General features: G+C 45.0%; 2 protein-coding genes across 2 annotated transcripts in view; both read right to left on the reverse strand.

The window, feature by feature from the left end:
• Positions 1 to 1,486: 1,486 nt before the first annotated feature.
• H1-10 (H1.10 linker histone) lies at positions 1,487 to 3,112 on the reverse strand. Its single transcript, XM_081850600.1, has one exon. The coding sequence runs from the start codon at positions 2,963 to 2,965 to the stop codon at positions 2,285 to 2,287; it is 681 nt and encodes a 226-aa protein (XP_081706726.1). The 5' UTR covers positions 2,966 to 3,112; the 3' UTR covers positions 1,487 to 2,284.
• A 6,786-nt stretch (positions 3,113 to 9,898) lies between these two features.
• RAB7A (RAB7A, member RAS oncogene family) overlaps positions 9,899 to 20,785 on the reverse strand; it is a 29,148-nt gene continuing 18,261 nt past the window's right edge. Inside the window, exons 2-6 of the mRNA XM_081851039.1 lie at positions 16,305 to 16,395; positions 13,463 to 13,589; positions 12,159 to 12,377; positions 11,688 to 11,816; positions 9,899 to 11,191 (exon numbers count right to left, since the gene is read on the reverse strand). Of these exons, the coding sequence (XP_081707165.1) occupies positions 11,096 to 11,191; positions 11,688 to 11,816; positions 12,159 to 12,377; positions 13,463 to 13,589; positions 16,305 to 16,357 (624 nt within the window). The 5' untranslated portion in view covers positions 16,358 to 16,395 and the 3' untranslated portion in view covers positions 9,899 to 11,095. The remainder of the gene's footprint in view (positions 11,192 to 11,687; positions 11,817 to 12,158; positions 12,378 to 13,462; positions 13,590 to 16,304; positions 16,396 to 20,785) is intronic.

Consider the following 20,785-nt stretch of genomic DNA (forward strand, 5'->3'; position numbering starts at 1 on the left):
CACCCTAAGCAGGTGCCCTCCAATTCCCTTCTTAAGGTTTTATACTTCCCTGACCTGAGTAGCCCCATGGCAAGATCCTGCAAAAGCAGGCCTGGGGCTAGCCCAGCTTCCCTCTCTCCCAGGCCATATTCTCCCTAGACCTTTCCCCTATCCCAGACGGCACCAGGGTACCAGCCTCTGCCGTTCACTTCCCACTTTCACCTCTTCGTTTGCTGCGACTGCCCCTTCATATTGCTGCCACGGACAGGTAGCAAGCTGCGGAAGGTGTAGCCATGAAGTCCTTTTCCCAGCTCTGGGGTGGAGCTCTTGTTTTTCTGGCAGCGGAAAGCAGGCCACTGGCAGGAAGGGTGGGTGACTATGCAACTACAGTGGTACCTCAGATTAAGTACTTAATTCGTTCCGGAGGTCTGTTCTTAACCTGAAACTGTTTTTAACCTGAACCACCACTTTAGCTAGTGGGGCCTCCTGCTGCCGCCGCGCTGCTGCTGCGCAATTTGTTCTCATCCTGAAGCAAAGTTCTTAACCTGAAGCACTATTTCTGGGTTAGCAGAGTCTGTAACCTGAAGCGTATGTAACCCGAGGTACCACTGTACCGCCCAGCATCATATGGGATGGTTAAGAAGAGCACTGACTCTCTATGTAGTCACATTGGGTGTTTTTAGCTTAGGGAGCTACACTGCAGGGCTGTTGTAATGCACTCCCGCCCCTTACGCTGAGATAAACGATAGGCCGGAGCAAGCCTTTGGCCGCGAGGCAGAAAGCAGCGGTAGCAGCTCCGGAGACTCAGTTGAGCACTTTGGTGCCGCCTCCCCCCTTTCAACCTGCTATCTGCGAAAGGAGTGACGCTAACGGTGCAGACGAATGGCTTGACGTAACCGCCCCGGCCAGCCAGCCAACCAACGGGCGTTTCCCCACTCGTGCGCACTGGCGCCCGATGACGTAATCCCCCATGTACGCAAAGGCTAGGCTCGCCCCCTAGAGGCTTCTTTTTAGCAAGGTGCATGTGCGGGGTTTGGGAGAGGAGGGGGACCGCCAAACCAAAGGATTGCCGCCTTCTCCCTGGAACTTCAGGTCCGGCTCGGATTTTTATGTGGACAACGACCTCCAACTTGCAATACCTACTACGATATGGGTGAAAAAAGTGACCAAGGGCAGAGTTTTTGCTAACAGGGCAATGCAATGCCTGCCGGCCTTTGCAGAAAATGGAGCTCAAATCAGAGAGGAAAGAGCTCGTTTGAAATGATTGACACGCCCACCTCCAGAAAACTCCACACCGGCAGAAAATTAAGCGGGTGGAATGCGCAACCTTCCCCACCCCCCACGCACAAGCTACAGCTTTCCCCTGCCTGGTACCCAGCCTCCTCCACCCTATAGCCGCACCCCTATTATCTCCGGTTAATCCCACTAACGCCCCCATTTCCCACCCTCCCTCCCAAGCCGTTTTCATTTGCCTCTTGCAGTTAAAACACACGGAGGAAGCAGCGAGTGAAAAAAAAGCATTTTAAACGATTTATTGAACAAAAAAACACAAGTGCGGAGGGGAAAGGCTACCGAAGGCAAGACACCTTTGAAGGCAGTATGATGATCTTCCAGGAGAGGAGGGAGATTCCCCCTCCGATCCCCACCTTCCCTAGAACTGAGCATCTACGCATCCCGCCCGGTAATGGCTGTGCAGGCCTCTCAAAGGCAAAAACGAAATAAAAAAAGCACCCCGCCCCAACCCCCCTTGGTCCCAACCGCTCCCCATTTCTCCCCTCCCTCCTTGCATCCCGAAAAGCGCCTTTTTAAAGGGAAAAGCCGAGACGCCCTTGCAAAGCCGTTGCCATGGCACCGCAGCGGCATCCGAGGGGCGGCCACGACGGCCGGGGAAACTTTCGGAAGGCAGCCCAAACGCCCCCGGTGAGCATGGAGAACCAGGGGCAAGCAGGGAAGCGGCGCCGCCTATCCTCCATATTTTTCGGGGGAGGGGGGGCAGGAAAAAATAAACTATTCCAAATTAAAAAACAAAAGAAGCCCGCACAAGCCCTCAAGTCATCCCCCCTTTATTAAAATAAAATAAAATAAAATAAAGGGCTGGGGCGAATAACGTATTCCTCTCCCCTCCAAGGAACCGGCGGCCATGAAGAAAAGGTGCGCCTCCAACCCACGCCCACTCCTCACCCCCCCCAAAAGAAAAAGCTACAGAAACGAAACCGGGTAACATGGCTGTGCGGAGAGCAATAAGTCACAATGTCTCGAGGCTCCACAAGTCCAGGGCCCCCTGCCCTCTCCACCTGCGCCCCATTCATTTCCTGCTCTTGAGCGCCTTGGGCTTGGCCGACTTCTTCACCTTCTTGGCGCTGGGCGAGGCGGCCGTCTTCTTGGCGGCCTTCTTGGCTTTCACCTTGTCCTTCTTGGCGGCGGCCCCGCCGGCGCCTTTCTTGTGCGACTTCTTCTCCAGCTTTTTGCTCTTGGCCACGGGCTTCTTCTCGACCTTGCGCGAGGCGGGCACGGCCCCCGCCTTCTTGTGCGCCTTGGCGTGCGAGGCGCCCCCGCCTGCTGCTCCGGCGCCCCCTTCTCCGCCCTCCAGCTTCTTCCTGTTGAGCTTGAAGGAGCCGTTGGCGCCCGTGCCCTTCACCTGCAGCAAGGTGTCGTTCTGCACCAGCGCCTTGATGGAGTACTTGAGGTAGGTGCGCCCGTTCTGCTGGTCGAACCAGGCCACTTTCTTGGCTTCGTTGTAGATCTTGGCCAGCGAAGAGCCGTTGCGCTCGCCCAGCTTGCGGATCGCCTCCACCACCAGCTGGCTGTACTTGCCCGGCTGGTTCTTCTTCTTGCTATTTTTCCTCTTCTTGGAGGGCGACAACACCGACCCGCCGCCGCCGCCGCCGCCTTTGGCTTTCTTGGCGGCGCCTTTCTTCTCCGGAGCCAGAGGCGCCTCTTCCGCCTCGGCCAGGGGCAGGTCGGCTTCTTCCAGCTCAACAGACATGCCGGATAAAGCGGGACGGCGCTCTTCGCAAGAGAAAAAGACCAGGCTCGTGTGCGCGCTCGGGAAGCAGCAGCAGCAGCAAGCGCGGTAGCCGAACACAGCTCGCCTCTGCTCCGCCCGAGAGAAAGCCGTCTGCCTGGGCGGGCTCCGCCACAGCTCTTTATATGCGCCAGGAGCGGACCACGTTGAGAACAACAACAGGCAGCGAGGAGGCCGGCTCCAAGTTGTGCTTTTTGTGGCCCCTTCGGCGAGCTCTCCCGCCCGCGTCCGGCGGCCTAGGGTCGGGCTGCCGGCGCCAGCGGCTGCTCCCGACGGTGCCTGACGGAGCTGCCCGGGCGCCGCAGCCTCCCGGGGCTGGGAAAGGTTCCCTGGAGGCGATTTTAAGGGCGCACCCTATGCTGGGGGAAGGCAGAGGATGGGGGCGCCCTGTATGGAGGGCTCTGGGGGGCCCCGAGGGATCCGCACGGCACGGCCAACGCGCGGACCCCGTAGAGAAGAGGGCGCCGCGTGCCGCTGGCCGGTCGTGGGGCGCCGGCGACCCTCGGGGGGGTGACTAGCCCAGGGTTAATTTGTTGCAACTAACACACTGGACGCCCTCACGTGGTCGGCTGCAGCAGCAACGGAGCTGTGGAGCTCATTCCAGGGGGGTCCCCGCCCGATCTGGAGGGGCCGTGACTCAAGAGGTTGCGGGGCTCAGAGAGGGCAGGATCTGGCCGCCCAGGGATCCTCGGTTGTAGGGCGGCAGCACCTTCCAGTTTGGGCTAGAGGGGGTTGCAAGCCCTCCCCCTACCACGCAGGCACTCCCGACGGAGGCGCGTTTGGTTTCTAGTATGAAGTGGTATGGAAGGGCAAAGGGGCGCTGCTATTTGTGCTGCTTTTGGGGGGCGAGGAGGCGCGATGTATATTGACCATAGGAGATGCCCAAATTGGTGAAACAACCGATGAAGGGAAGGTCGGGGGGGGCGATTCTTGAACAACCAGGTGGAGGAGCCTGCAGAGAAGGCGTTGGGTGCCCACTCGCTTTATTGCTTTTGAGTTTGTATATATTTATATTTGCGAGTTCATTATATCAGCCTCGGTAACTCCTGTTAGATGGGGTTGGGGTGGCCATGTCTCAACTTGGGCTTCGTGCGAGGAAATGAATATGGAGGATGTTTTCAGGATCTTGCCACTTGTCTTTAAAGGCACGGGTAACATTGCAAGGCACCCGGAGATAAGAGGGTATGTAAAGTCTAGCCACGAGAAGTCTCTCCGGGCTACTCCGCACCCCACTTCGAGCTACCTAGGGAGGGGGCGGTGCCCTTTAGTTTCTGGTTAAAAGAAAGCGTGCAAAACGGGGAGAAGATCAGCGCCGCGGGGTGGGGGCGGCTTGGTGCAGCGGCTCCTTTTCAGCCAAGGCGCACCTTGGTTTTTTTCCCCTTTTCCGGATTTGATTGGAAACAGATCGGGTGGCAACGGACACTTCCTTCGGGGAGCAGCTACTGGCCGCAGGAGGCATCTTGCTCCGCACGCGGGATGCCATGGATTTATCCCGCCTGCCAAGTCTCCTTCCCGCCTCCCAATTTGGGCAGAATTTAAATTCCCCTTTACCCACGTTAGCTTATAAGCTATCTGAGAGGACGCATTTAAATAAGGGGGGGCGTATATGCCCCCCCCATAGGAAGGGGGCTGGCAGGGAAAGGGGGGCGGGGCGGCACCACCTCTGCTTTAGGAGTGCAGACAGCCGTAGCCAGTGTTGCCAAGAGCACTGTGTAAAATGTGTGTGTAGGAGGGGGACGTTTCTTTTTAGATTGGGGGAGTGGGGGGGGGAGAGAGAGATCTTCATGCAGGGAAGAAAACGAAAGCAACCCAGCGCGGTTACTGAAGGCGAGGGAGCTTTTTAGCCATGGAATCCGCCTACTCCATCAAAGCCTCTTCTCCGCTGCCACCTTTTAAAGCTGGTTCACGATCGCTCTGGGAGGGAGAGAAGCAGGCGCGTTACACCCACTTTCAACTGCATCCTCCTGCGCAGGAAAAGTTACCCCCACCTTCCTTTGCCTTGAATCTGATTTGCTTCTTATGCCAAAAGGGGGGAAAAGGGAGGGAGGGAGGCAATTCAAACCCTCGAGCTCCGCAGCTTGCTTTCTCGCTCCCCCTCCCACTTTCGACAAATCTGACACCCGTCCTCCTCCTCCTCCTCCCATGTCTTATTATTTTCTCCGCCATTTCGTTCGCCCTGCCTCCCTCTTGCACGGCTTTAAAAAACAGCAGTTCTGTGCAGGAGGTAAAAACCGCGCTCTAGGGAAGAGCCCACCCCGTAGACGTCTTGCAAAGCATGTTGGGACGAGGTGGACCTCGGTTTACCACACAGCCTCTTCTGCTCTTAAGCAAAGGATCGCTTTTAAACCCCTTGGTTATGCCTTAGAACAGCCAGAGGTTTCTATGTAGATGTAAAAAAGCACGTTGGTGAACCGTGGGGATTTTATTTTTAAAACCTTCAAAGCTGAGACCATATCACCACACTGCTTCTCATCTAACTTTTGTTTGAGAAGCAGAGTTCAAATGGATCCCCATGCAGCCAGGTAAATACGGACTGGTCAGTTTGACATTGATACCAGGACATTGATACTAGAAGAGATAATTAAACCGTCCATCTGTAAGCACTTAGAAAAGGATACTGTGAATACTAAGACCCAGCATGGGTTTCTCAAAAATATGCCATGCCAGACGAATCTTATTTCTTTTTTTTATGGAGTTACAAGCTTGATGGATCAGGGGAATACTGTGGACATGGTGTATCTTGATTTCAGAAAGGCTTTTGACAAAGTCCCCCATGATGTGGAGAAGCTGGTAAAGTGTGGGCTAGACATGGTAACTGTTAGATGAATTTGTAGCTCCTTGACTCACCGAACCCAGAGTGCTCACTAATGGTTCCTTGTCTCTTGGAAAAGTGACAAGTGGGATGCCACAGGGTTCTGTCCTGTGCCTGTTGCTGTTCAACATCTTTATAAATGACTTGGACAAATCAAGGATAAGATAATCCAATTTGCAGATGACATGAAACTGGGAGTGGTAGCTAATGCTGCAGAAGACAGAATCAGGATTCAGTATGATCTTAACAGATTGGAGAACTAGACCTAAACTAATAAAATGAAATTCAATAGAGACAAATGTAAGGAATAAACTTAGGCACAAATAACCAGTTGCAAACGTAAGATGGGGAACACCTGGCTTGCCAGTAGTACATGTGAAAAGGATCTTAGTAGACCAAAAGCTTAACATGAGTCAAGAGTGTGATGTATCAGCAAAAAAATTAATGCTACTCTAGGCTGCATCAACAGTAATGTCCCAGTCAAGGGAAGCAGTAGTCCTGCTCTGTTCTGCCTTGGTTGGATTACACCTGGAGTGCTGCATCCAGTTCTGGGCACCACAATTTAAGAAGCATGTTGACAAGTTGGAACATGTTCAGAGGAGGGCGACCAAGATTATCAGAGGTCTGGAAACCAAGCCTTGACAGCCTTACAAAACTGAATTCTGCACTTTTCCCCAGGCTCTGATGGAATCACAGTATACACACATCCCCAATAATAGCGAGCACAGTGTAAAATATGGAGAAGCCAAAGAGCACCAGCTTATAGGTTGGCCAAATTTCCACATGGAACCCACTAGAGAAAAGGGAGTGTTAATAAATAAATAAGCTAAAGAATTACCAACCCAGTGTGGTGTAGTGGTTAGGAGCGGTAGTCTCATAATCTGGGGAACTGGGTTCGCATCTCCGCTCTTCTGCATGCAGCTGCTAGGTGACCTTGGGCTAGTCACACTTCTTTGAAGTCTCTCAGCCCCACTCACCTCACAGAGTGTTTGTTGTGGGGAAGGAAGGGAAAGGAGAATGTTAGCCGCTTTGAGACTCCTTCGGGTAGTGATAACGTGGGATATCAAATCCAAACTCCTCTTCTTCTTCTGACCAAGGCAATAGAGTAGGCCTGTTACTTCCTTTGAATGGCTTGCATAACTTCCTAGCCCTTCTTATTACATGTGTTAAAGATGCACAGCACTCAGAAGTTTTAATAAATTTTATTCCAAACTGCTTTGGGGCTAGTGGCATTGGTGATTTGGAATACATGGTCAATCCAAGAGTTTACCGCCCTGTCAATGCATTATTAGGTCCTGCTTTTGCCTTTTTGAACCATAGCAGCTTTGCATGTGTGCGGAATTGACAGAGGACATGCCCAGTTGCCATGCATCTCAAGCCTTGTTAGAACCCAGAAAAAATAAAATTTCAGTTGACATGCAGGATATCATTATCTACTACACTCCTATGTCCTATACAGGACATTGCATTCCCCCAAACAGGCAGACTCCCAAGAAAAAAGCTAACCTATTTTGTCTAGTCTTCCAACTCCAATTTCCAAAAGATTCTAGCTGATATTTAAGGATACTCAAGTGACAATGATGGGGAAGGCTATAGAAAATCCAAATTGTTCTATGCCTAGGAGAAAGGAATTCATTATAGACCAGTTACTAGAAATGAAATCATTAATATGAACTTTTAATTGAATCAGCTTTTCCAAAACAGCTTTTGATCTAATAAAAGGAATCAGTTGGGGGAGCCCTTTTTGCTGATTATCTCTGTACCACCAACTTCCACCCTGTTTTTTTTTGGGGGGGGGGCGGCTTTGAATCAGCAAAACTCTCTTCTGTTAAAATATGCCTCTGCTGGACCAGAAACCCTTCCCTGGGGGGTCCCACCCACTGATGCCAATTCAAGTCATCACAGAGCAAATATGAGGTTTTCTAATGAGGGTCCATCAATATGCATTTGAAAGAATGTAGATCGAAGACAGTGATCAGACCATTCCAACTGCTACAGAACTATGGTATAAGTGAGAGCGCGGGTCCAAAGCAAAATAGCCACTCCAAGTTCAGCAGCATTTTCTAACTATACTACAATGGCAACAGCCATCCCCTGTATCACAGCAGAAGTTTCCTGAAGGTATATTGGAGGGCAGCTGTCAATGGTTTTACATCCATGAGTGAAGACTTGTTGCCATGACAATTTTATAATTTGCAAGCATTCTTGGTGTTCACAACACAGAAATTAATAGTGGGCTCTGCTATGACATTTTCAGTTCCTTCTGGGTTGTTTTGATTTGTCAGCTTCTACTTCTCTGGAGCCCTGGGAGGCCTGGTGTTACAAGATGCAGTTTTGAACAAGTCATGCTTTTCAAGTGGCAATTCTGTTTGATCAGTGAAGTACGCTTGAAGATACTGAAGCAGCTGGCTACACTGAAACCTCAACGGCAGAAAAGGCTGTGCCATCGCAGCACAGCTATGAAGTAAATCAGCTGCAAACCTCTTTTGGAAGACAAAGAGAACATTTCTGAGAAGAAACCATAGACCATGAAAAAGGCAAAGAAATTTAGAGGAGCCCAAACCATATTGCAACAACCATAGCACATATCCATTTTGTGGCATTCATGTACCATATAGCCATGGGTGGATGTTTTGACAAGTGAAAGAAACTAGCTGCACAGGCAGAACAAGTGTACAGCAATCTGCACTGAAAAAAAAAACAGTTCTCAATCTACCTTGTCAAAGGTGGGACATTGCAACAATCCTACTGACAATAACCATACCGGAAGGCCTATGCATACATGGTAACGGAAGAGGTTACATTATATACTGGCCTAGATCATCCAATTATTCCTGGCATTGGAGGTGAGCACCATCACTGAATGCCCGGAGGATAAAGAACAGCAGCAGCTCCTTGAGAAATGTTCTAAGCCTCTCCCACTATAGAAGAATTTTACTCTGAAATACTACCAATTAACTGCGTTTGCTTTCTAGAGCTCAAGGCTTTTTGAAAATCACATTGACCTCACACACAACCCACTACCATGAATGCATGGTTTCAGCATTGCCGATGTTCAGAGAAGCAGAAGTGCTCAGCACTTTTATCCATGTTTAATTTTGGAGGGATACTCCACACATGAAAGGCCTTGAATCTAACGCTTTCATGAGTCATCTATATGGCTAGTGGCCTATATAGTGGTAAGGTTTTGGAGCCAGCTATTGCATTAAAACAATCCGTCCTACATTGTACAGCAAGGATTTGACCCCATTTCTGTTAAACAACATATACAAACTACAGAGTGGAGGAACTAAATATCTGTTCCTTCTGATATGGAACAAGAAACTGCAGTACAACAATGAGAGCTCTATTGTTTTCCAGACAATTAGTTAGCTATACAAGACAATGGCCCAGTTTGCACTCAGTGCTAAGCCAAACCATGGCTTAGCACAAATATGCAGGTGTGTGGGTTCCTGGGATGCAGAATGAAAACACTGTGCTCCTTTCCCTGGTCCTGCTGTGCTACATAGGAATAAGTCAGGGTTTAGCATTGTATGAACCTGTGGTTGTGGTTGGTTTCTGCTCAAGCTATGAACAGCAAGCCAAGAACAACAAACCTCGAAAATGGGCTCAGATGCAATGCCAAACCTTGGCATAGTTCTGGGTAGCTGGCAGTAACAGGACAGGGCGTTTGGGAGATGGCATTCAGCAGAATTTTCACTCCAGGAACGCATTTGCTCATTCATGCTAAGCCATGGTTTGGCTTAGCTTACATGCAAACAAGGTCAATGTCAAGCCACAGAAACTATCCATATAGCTCATGATGAGAATTAGCATGGTAAGTCTGAGCATGTTAATGTTTGCTGTCACAACTTTTCCCTAACAAGAATTAAAAATATTAAAGCAGCACAGCTTTACTTCCTCGCTGTTGCAAGCAGTAGCTGAGATTTCTGCTTCATTCTACCCTTTCCCTGGCTGGCTAAGGTTATGCTAAGGGGAAGTAATAGAACAGTTAAAAGTGGGCAGTGGACAAGAAGAGATTAAAATTAGCTCAGGAGCTTCAGTTTCAGTAACATGATAAAAATAAAAACAGGAGCAAGAAGTTTTGTTCTTGTTAAGTTTATTGGCATGTTTCTTTACAGAAGAGCTCTGCCTACATACTAGAATGTAGACCTCTGGGAAAAACAGTAGAAGGGCTCCATTTAAGAAAGCTACAAATGCAAGAACAAGGAGAGGGCAGAACAAAGTTGCCAAGTTTCCATCCAGAAAATCCAGACTAGTGACAGTAAGAGAGAAAGGGGAAGGTGCTCTTAGTCACCAAGAATGACCATCACAACCCATATGGAGATTGTTCTACAAGACAGACATGTTAGATTCCTCTTTACATTTGCAGAATTAATCATGAAGGGTGGTGGTGGTGGTGGTAAAAGGCAAACAAAGTGATCATTCTGAAAGCTGTATTTAATTTTTCTTTTTAAGTCCAATAATCCAGTGTGCAAGGTTATGCAAATCATCCTTTGAAGATTTAGCTACAAAGAAGCCAGACAATATTTTTCCAGAAGATGAAGCTTTTTGGCTCTTAAAATCAATAAAAATGTTTACATAATTCTTGCTTCTACTGTACAGAATACTGCCTCTATCTGGACTTGTGTTGCTAGCACACGGCATTCCACAAGTGTCCTGTTCACTTCCTAAACAACCTGTGTTTCAGTACTTAAACATGTAATTCAAGAATTTTACACTAATTTATACATTTTAATTGGTTGCATATATTAACATGTACTATAAGATTTCTCCTAAAGAAGCCATTACATAATACGTGGATACTGTAAAAAGATCTGATTAGTTAAAAGTAACAAGCATTAACAGATACATACAAAACTCAACCTAGTTGGATCGAATGCTGAGCTTGCAATGAACTATGAGTAATCAGCCTTTCCAGTTGCAGCCTTCACAGGGGAAACACAAGACATTAAAAGGTAAATTGTTACAGATTCTGTACATAGTTTCTTTCCGCTGGGACACCTGGAAGTAGCTTAAGTTCCAAACATAGTTTCCTCTTTTTAAAACTAGGAGAAAGGTCTGCTACCATGAAATAATGAGATGGGATGTAGGGACATGGGAGGCGTGAAAAGGAATGGGTTTACAAGTTGTTCATGGTAAAATGGGTGATTTTGGCCACTGAAAATAGGATCTTGTTTTTCTTTTTACACAGAAGAGGGGCTGTGTGTGTATGTGTTTGAAGGCCTAAGTGTGATATCTGTTTGTGAAGGACTGTTCTCAACCCCTCCAGCCCCACCTCAGCAGCTGCAGCTCTCCGCAGAGGCTTTCGCCCGGTCATTCTTGTCTAGTTTGATAGGTTCAGGAAATTCGTTGTAAAGCTCCACTTCAGTTTCCTATAATGAAAGAAAGAAAATGTCACCAACTACAATTTGGTCCTTTTATTCAACTAAGTGGGTGCTAACAGCACCACTTCACCATCATGGCCAATACCTGCTTCCCCAACTCCTGTTCTCTGGAGGAAACAAGCAAAGCAAAGTCTTCCTAACTTGGATGGAACCAAGTAAATACTACAGTTTATGACAGGAGAAGGTGCAATGTAAAAACCAGGTGCAGCACACCTTGAAGTGCCATGAACTGAAGCACACAATTCCAACTGTTGATGACGTAAGAGGCATCACTGCCTATGGGGATGTATGTTCATCCCACTTTTGGCTTTGAAAACAGGTTTTTGCAATGTTTCAGAATCCTGTTCAACTGGAAAACATATTGGACAAATGCCAGTGCACAAAGGCATCAGTGCCTCCATCACCTATCTCCAGCCATCGCCTGGTTTGATATTGCATATAGAATAAGGACTGGACTGCCAGAAGAGGGCACTAGAACTCATACCTGCTTAAGTGCATTTCGTGCAATTGTTTGGAAAGCCTGTTCCACGTTAATCGCCTCCTTGGCACTGGTTTCAAAATATGGGATATTGTTTTTGCTGTAGCACCAGGCCTGTGCTCGTTTTGTAGTAACCTGTAATAGAAGCAAACTCCTTTAAGCTCTTTATAATTACCAAGAGTCAACCGCATTCATCTTCCATGTCCGTACCAGCCATCTTTTTTCACTGCCAAAAAGCACAGCAATTTGCCATGCTAAATGTAAAACCCCATGTTTCCCAGAATCCCCAGGAAACATTGTTCACCAACTGTTCTCCCCCTCCCCCCTCCCATTGTTTTCTCTTCACTATTTAAAAATAGCAGACTTCTGCAGACAGGATTCAGTTTAGCATCCTTAGGAGATCCTGGTTAATGGTGGTAGATGTTTGCTTTGATAATTATTCTAATTAAACCCCACAGTATGCATCAACCAGCTTACTTGTCTGTTTTCAAGGTCAATCTTGTTTCCCAGCACAACAAAAGGAAAGTTCTCAGGATCCCGCGGACTGGCTTGAATGAGAAACTCATCTCGCCAGCTGTCGAGAGTTTTAAATGTGTTGGGAGCCGTTACATCAAACACCAGCACGCAGCAGTCTGCTCCTCTGTAGAAGGCTACTCCCAGAGACTGAAACCGTTCCTGCCCTGCTGTATCCCATATCTGCAAGACATTGGAGAAGAACTCTTAGGGACAAGCTCAAATCAGGCCTCAAGATCATACTGACTGAAGTTCCTCAATGCCATAACGCTGCTTGTCAGAATGTCATACAAATTTGGAAGGAACACATTCGTGCCTTTGGAAAAAGTATCAGCATGCCCCTAATGGAGAGTAGGTTCTTAAAGACCAATAGTGCCAATAGTTTGGCAAGTGAATTTGGAGCAGCCTGCCAAATGTGGGAAGGAAGTGCCTTTACCCCTTAAACAAAGCAGGATCATCTAGAATTACAAACCATTCCCCACCCCACCCAGTTCAGAAAATTGCAGGCCATGCAGGGGAAGCTCCATGCCATGCTGAGCTATATAAGAGCAGGCTAGTCTTTAGTCTGCATGACAGAAAATAAGCCTCTCCTTCTCAGCTCTCCTGCATCCTATACTTGTGCCTGTGATTTTTTTCTACCTAGATGCAGGACTACACATCTATCTGTTAAATTTCATCTAATTGTTTTTGCTCAGGGTTGTTTTTGCTTATGGTGTTGCTGGGAGATGCCCAGCATTAGAGCGGGTTGCCAGAGGGAAAAGTTTTGTGATGCTACTCAATTTGCCCTCTGGCACCGCAGGGTAAGGGGCAAGCCACTCTCACCTCTGTCGCTACTAACAAGACACCATAACATAATTTAAGCATTCTGTAGATATTTGACAACGGCTAGTTTAGAATAGTTGTCCAACTATCAAATATGCCATCCCTAGTAAGATCTGATTCTTTTCTGCTCGTGTCAACGCATCAAGGGTCTCTGTCTCTTACGCATACTCATGTTTGCCACTGCCTCCTCCAGAGGCTCGAGAAGAGCAAGACATGTTCTCAACAGTGTGCTGAGCCTTGGGACCACCAGTCAATCATCCTATTGCTTTCCAAGCATCAATGCAGGGCCTGGTGTGACTGGCTCTTTCGAACTGGGCATTCCTCCCTACCATGCTGTTAGCCCTATCAATGCTGTCTAGCAGAAAAGCAGATTATAAACACCTAAACACAAAATACAATTTGTGGATCTCTGCAAGTTGCAGAAATGCAACGGATAGAATTCTTACCTGCATTGTGACTAGCCTGTCATCCACCATCACTTCCTTTGTGAGGAAGTCGGCTCCTATTGTAGCTTTGTACTGGTTACTGAATTTCTTGTTCACATACTGGTTCATGAGAGATGTCTTTCCCACCCTACGGGAGGAGGAAGAGAGAAAAGCCATAAGGATACAAAGAATACATGTTGTTGTGTGCACACAGTATGCAGCCATATTCCATTTACAGAAGAATACAAGTTACCCTGCATCACTTTTGGATTTATTCAGGAGTGTTTTAATCCTTAGGACTACAACTAAAACACTGGTGCATTGGTGGCAAACTTATGACTCTCGAAATGTTGTGGGACTCCCAACAATTAGCCCCAGCTGGCATTGCCAATGGTCAGGGATGATGAAAAGCTGCAGTCCAGCAAAGGGGGTGGGGTGGGGGGAACAACAGGATGCCGACCCCACCTTAGATCTGAAGGTACATGAGACCACCACTTTGCTGAAGCTAACAGGCCAGAGTCTGGTCTGGGTCTGCATGTAAGACTGTTTGGAAAGCACCTACATTGCACTGGGTTTCATGATGTAAGAATATCAGGATATAAATGAAAAAGGTAAAGAAATCCAAACAACTAACTCCTCTCAGGGGTCATTTCAGTGGTGGCCCTATATTTAGGTGCATCTGGGATCACTTCCACATAACCCATTTAACTGAGAATACATCCTAATTTGTTCACAGAGAGATCAGAAGATGTTGCACCAAGCAAATGTCACCCTCCTCGCCAGGGCATTTGCCTGTCACTTTCCTTCTGGCAAAAAGTATGATCTTTTGTTGAAACAGTTAGTTGAGCAAGACCTCAAAATCAACTTTAACTGCATTAACTTGAATTTGCCACAATAGAATTTCACCTGAAAATAGCAGCAGTCTGGAAGCACCCAAAGCCTGTCAGTTTGCTTTTAAGTGGGCTTTGAGCGTTTTTATTGCCATCTGTTTTTTACTGAAATGATCTTGATCTTGAAATACCATTGCTCAGTTTTCAATTACAGTATAGCTCTTTTCTGGTCTGCCTGGAAATTTTTGTATCCTGCTGTTTAACATGCATTTTTAAATACATGTTTTTAAGTTAGTTTCAAGTGTTTTTGAAAGGCAACATAAAGCCCTAAAAAATAAGAAAATTCAGCCCCGTGTTTAGCATTCTACTTATGAAAGAAATAGTTCACCCTCCAATACATCCCTTTAATAATTTGAGGTTGAATTAGGTTCAGGAACAAGTTATCCCACAGAATAACTGAAACAAAAGAGGCTCAAAGATGTTGCATGAGCTATCTGAAGCAGCACTTTCAAATATATTGATTAGATGAATACATCAAATGCACTATCAGTAAGGTGGGTGTTATATTCTTTGTCTGGAAAATAAAAGGTTGTCTGGAAAATAAAAGGTTGTGCCAACCTTCACAAATGTGGAATTAAAACAGCAAATTGTGCTGAAAGCCTTGTGTCTCTATTGGACTAGGCTTTAATTCCATTAGTATCTTCAGGTGCTGAAGTAAGCTCTTTCACAAGACCAGTATCGAGATGTGGCCCAAATTTATTTTCTATTGAAGCAACTCTGCCTATTAGGTGATACAGGGTATGAAAATATGTGAGCAGTCTGTAATTGAGGAAAAGAAATTAGTATGGATGGAATAGTTTTGGTCTTTCACTTACACCTTTCCTCTGGTATGATACAAGATCATATGTGTGTACAACAGATTGTTTCAGGAAGCTTCACTCTTTCGAATGAGAGGCTGGTGTGGCACATTAGCAGAATTTGCTATTTCACAACTATGACTGCAGCGGCCAATCTCTTTTGCAGAGATGTACTCAAGATGGCCACAACATCTTTCAGAAGCCTGGGCCAAGTGACATCAGATCTGTTTATTAAGAGTAGAATTTGGGTCACATTACATTCCAGGCAGCAAATATGAAACTGCTTTTCCACTGACAGTTGTGAAACAGCTTTACTCACAAAAAACCCCATCCATTTGCATTAAGCATCTCTTTGGTATTCTATGACAGCATGGTTTGTACCATGCTGCTTTAATGCCTAGAGCACTGCTCTTAAGAGAACTGGTAGAGCTTTATGATCATTGATTTTTCTGTCGCACATCTGCTCTCTCTCTTGTGGGAAGCTCCAAAAAGCCTGGATTTCCTCAGTCATGCAATATGTAGGTGAAGCTGTTAATTGCCTAGGCAGCATAATGCAGGTAGGATGTTTTGACAATTTATTCAGCACTGAAGGTTAGATCAGGCAGCAACAATATAGTTGTTTTTAAGTTTACACACCATCTGACTCTGAAGAATTACTCTACAATAAAAAAAATAGTCTTAATTCTACCAGGGTTGTGAGTTTTTGTAAAAAAACAAACAAACCTATCCGTGTAATTTGAGCCTTTAAACAAGTTTCCCCAGCAACTATGGACTGAAAGTGGAGTGCTGGTTTATTTATTTATATTATTTTCTTCATTATTCTTGAACTTGTTTCAAAACCTAAATCCACTTCTCCCTTTTGTGGTACACATGCAACGCTGCAAGCCAAGTTGCTTCCTTTACTTTTGATCACAATTCCATGGCAGCAACAATTTGAATTTCAACAAGTGTTTTCCTGGATTCTGCATGGCTCACTGATGCTGCACAGCAATTTATACAGTGCCAGTAAAGCAAACAAAACTTAGGTAGCTTCACAGGTAAGATAGATAGGTCCCCGTTTGTAAAGAGCTTCCAACTACCCCTGTCATATGCATTTCAAGTGAGCGTTTTAAGATGCAGCAAACACTGTGTTACATCCAATAGTAACAGACACCACTTTGCTGAGGCTCCACTTACCCCGAGTCGCCAAGGATGATGACTTTGAGTAATACTTTCTTCCTAGAAGTCATTGTTCAAGGGTTCAGAAGATCAGTTCCAAGTGCACTTACTGGACCAAAAAAAGAGAGAGAATACTATTTAAAAAAAAAAAAACATGCACCTCATTTGCTGCTTGCAGCATCTCAAAGTACAGGACAACCGATGAGCAGGTTGTGTGGCTTCAAGCTAGGTTGACAGGTAGGTTAACAGGTACATACTGCCTCTTCAGATACATACTTGTTAAACCCGTAGGGTTTGGCCTACTCTTATGACTAGAAAACACGAGGACCCATCAGGCTCTTCAAGTTCTGGGAAAGTCTGGCCATGAAACACAAGTAGTAAGGAAATAAAATGTATCCAAGCAAGAGCAGCAAAAAGTTGCTTGACGGGGAAACTAGGCTGCCACACTATCTAATAATGAAGAATCCCAATGATTAACAATGGCTTGCATGCAACATACTTTTTTTTTATCCAGCTGCCTGAATGCTAACAGTCTTAGTAAATGCTACTATGCACACTGCAACTTCAGTCCTCTTTAGGCTTCAGATTTCACAAGGATTATCCCTTGTGAAAGAACAAAGAGTCTCATCTTACCCCTATTCTATGCATGAATCATGCATTACTAACCAGATTAGACTCTGCAGCAAGGACTCCAGTTCAAAAGTCTTAATTTTCACCAAAAGATCTATAACAAGTTTAGAAAGCGGTTTGGCTATTGCATAGGCAGAAAAGAAATGCTCAACAAGATTCAGGTTTACACACACCCTTCAGGGATAAAACCCCCTTCGATCTACAGTGGCCCACTAGCAGTTAGTTGCAATGCTTTGCAATGTTTGTATACCAAGTGCTGGAGAATTAAAACGGGCAGCAAGGAAGCTTTCGCAAGCAGCCTCTTCCAAAAGAAGCAGGATGAAGGAGAGCAGGGGCTTTTAAGAAGAACCGATGAAGGCACAGGAGCAAGGAAAAGGTTTCACAGTTCTTTGAATGCTGGACAGTCACTATTGTCAAGATAGCAGCATCTGTAAGTAGTTCATAAAACAGCTATAAAGTTCAGCTGGTCAGCAAACGTAGAAGAGGAAAATATCACAAGGGGCAAGCAGCAATTAACCAAAAGTTCTACATGCAATTCATACACCAGAGATTGCTAAGCTGCACTGATAGCTTATGACAGCAGCCTTTTGCAGCTTCTTAAAAAAAAAGGACGGCAATGGTTAATCACTGGGCTACCTACATTAGAAGAATGGAGAATGAAGATGATGGAGTATGCAGAACTTGATAGACTGACTGGAAGGATTCGAAATCGACGAGATCAGAGATTTACAGAAGATTGGGGAAAGTTTATAGAATATATGCATAAACTAAGTGATAATCAAATAACGTTTGTAAGTTTTAATGAAGCTCTGTGAGAAGAAACGTTAGATTGTGTGTAAAAATAAGAACTAATTTATAAAAATAATGGAAGATTTTAGAAATGTGTAAGAAATTAAGAAGGGAAGGAGTATCAGTAAAGTTGAGGGAAGTCAAAAAGAGAATGGAGATAAAAATAAGATGTAGGAATTGTATAAATTTTGTATTGGAAAAATGAATAAAAATATTATATATAAAAAATAATAATAATCACTGGGCTTGCTCATTGAATGCACAAACTAGTATTTGTACTCAGTTCCTTAGAATTTGTTGTTTTAACTGGCACTTAAGGGACCCAGACATTGTGCAACGGACTCATTGCTGTAAATTTCTACTGCAGGCAAGGGAAATTTCCATCCTGTGTACCATATTAGGCCCACACTATTTATTATTTTGATAAGCATGAACTAATATGCAATTGGCATAAGTGACACATTGTTAATGTGACATTTTTAGCAGAAATTGTTAATACGCGTTTTATTTGGTGTTTAAAATAAAACTATTGGTACCGTACTTCAGTTTTCAAAACACTCTACTCTTTATTGTTGAACTCCTTGGCGTATTGTCTATCCTTAGCATATACTTTGAGGCTTCAAAGGACATACATTTCAATAATCCTTGAGCGTCAGTCAGGAACAAAAAATGGCACCCAGACTTTTTGAAGTGCTCACAAATGAAGAATCTTCAGATGCAAAATGCACCTGGTGCCCTGCTAATTTCAAGCCCAGTATCATAGTGTCAGGCGAATGACAGGAGGGCAGTCCCACCCTCTTCAAAGTGGTCCACAATAGGTGGGTGAGGTCAGGATCCAGCACACCAGAGGTTTCCAACCCCTGTTCTAGAACTCTGATTTTTGACACTGACAAACCCAAGGCAACTCTTACTTCAAGACTTAAGTGCACAGCCAGACTCTAAGTGAAATCATTTTTAAGAGATCACCTAAAGTATCCAGGAATTTTTACTTGCTTCGTGCTTTTGAAATTATATGCAGAAATGCAGCTTGAAATAGTTCTACAGAAATTATCTTTTGAGATGCACAAAAGCACTACCACATAAGCTTCCCATTCCTGCAGTTTTAGGAACTCAGATACAGTCGTACCTCGGCTCCCGAATGTCTTGGGAGTCGAACGTTGTGGCTCTCAAATGATCGGAAACCGGAAGTGAGTGTTTTGGTTTTCGAATGTTCTTTTGGAAGCTGAACGTCCAGTGCAGCTTCCACTATTGTTTCTGGTGCGCCTGCGCAATCGGAAAACAATCAGAAGCCGTGCCTTGGTTTCCGAATGTTTTGGAAGTCGTACGGACTTCTGGAATGGATTCTGTTCGACTTCCGAGGTACGACTGTATACAAGTTAGGTGCCAAATGGCTCCTTAAACCAAGCCTACAGTTGCCATTTTGGGTAAGACGGCTCTAAAGTCTTATTTTTCAAATGATGGACTGACTGATAATGATTCTCAGTTCAGATTACAACTTTGAGCTGGTTTAAGAGCTTTTAGAACTTAAAAGTATAAAAGTCACTTGAACCAGGGCCTATTCCGATCTCTTTTTCTTAATGGTGACTGCTCCTGCTCAGGCTGCCAATAAAAGCAATTTGGTTCCAGAAATTCATTCCGATTGTGCAGATTAAATATAACTGATAAAATTCTATTTTTTTTTTTTTTTTTTTTGCTATGTAAATCAGTCCCTTTCCTTTTTTTTTTTTATTTTTTTTTTTATAATAATTTTTATTGATTTTACAACATAAAGAAAAAACAAAACAAACATAATGCGACTTCCCCAAACCTCCCCTTCACTGCATCCAAATTTCAAAATTTTTAGCAATTCTTCATCCCATTTTTATATTTAATTCTCTTTAAAAAGAGTTTCTGCTTTATAAATTTCGATTTATAGCTGTAATTCTTAGTGTCCAATCCCCTGACATCTTAACATTCCGAAATTTTACAACAATTTTTAAGATAGATTTTAAATTTTTTCCAGTCCTCCTCCACTGTCTCTTTCTTCTGGTCACGGATTCTGCCGGTCATCTCTGCCAGTCCCATAAATTCAGTCACCTTGGTCTGCCATTCTTCCAGAGTAGGTAGTTCTTTAGTCTTCCAATACTTCGCCAAAAGAATTCTTGCTGCTGTTGTTGCGTACATAAAAAAGGTCCTATCTTTCTTTGGTACCAATTGGCCGACCATGCCCAAGAGAAAAGCCTCCGGTTTCTTTACAAATGTCCACTTAAGGATTTTCTTAATTTCATTATAGATCATTTCCCAGTAGGCCTTAATCTTTGGGCAGGTCCACCAAAGGTGATAAAAAGTTCCTTCACATTCATTACACTTCCAGCAATTGTTATTGGGCAAATGATATATCTTTGCAAGCTTGACTGGGGTCATGTACCACCTATAGATCATTTTCATTATGTTCTCTTTCAGGGCACTACATGCCGTAAATTTAATACCTGTGGTCCATAACTGCTCCCAGTCAGCAAACATAATATCATGACCAATATCTTGTGCCCACTTAATCATGGCTGATTTAACCATTTCATCTTGTGTGTTCCATTTTAGCAGCAGATTATACATTCTAGACAAATTCTTAGTATTGGGTTCTAGCAATTCTGTTTCTAACTTTGACCTCTCCTTCTGAAATCCTAGTTTTCTGTCCTGCTTAAAAGTTATAACTGATAAAATTCTACAGGATAGGGTATTAGTGTGTGAAAACAATCTAGATCCAATGATCCCCAGATGATGGAGATGTCAGGCACCAGCCTGGCCCCCAGGCATCCTCACTTGGTTACAAGTGGTCAAAAGCCTGGTGCCAAATGCGCCTGCCGCTTGGCTAATTTCAAACACTGCATTCCTGTTTGAGGCATTCAGTCTTAAAAACCCCACACAACCAAGGAACACGAGCAGTGCAGCAGCACAAGCAGTACTGCTTATGAGTGTGTGTTATTGCCCACAAAAAAAGAAACTAGAAAAGAGTTACAGAGCATGTCAGATGATCATGGCCACCCAACATTTTTTAAGGTGGAAAAAGTCATGCTTGGTACAAACTTTGTTTTCCATCTAGA

Source organism: Podarcis erhardii, assembly GCF_964252035.2.
Source record: "Podarcis erhardii genome assembly, chromosome: 2".
Lineage (NCBI taxonomy): Eukaryota > Metazoa > Chordata > Lepidosauria > Squamata > Lacertidae > Podarcis > Podarcis erhardii.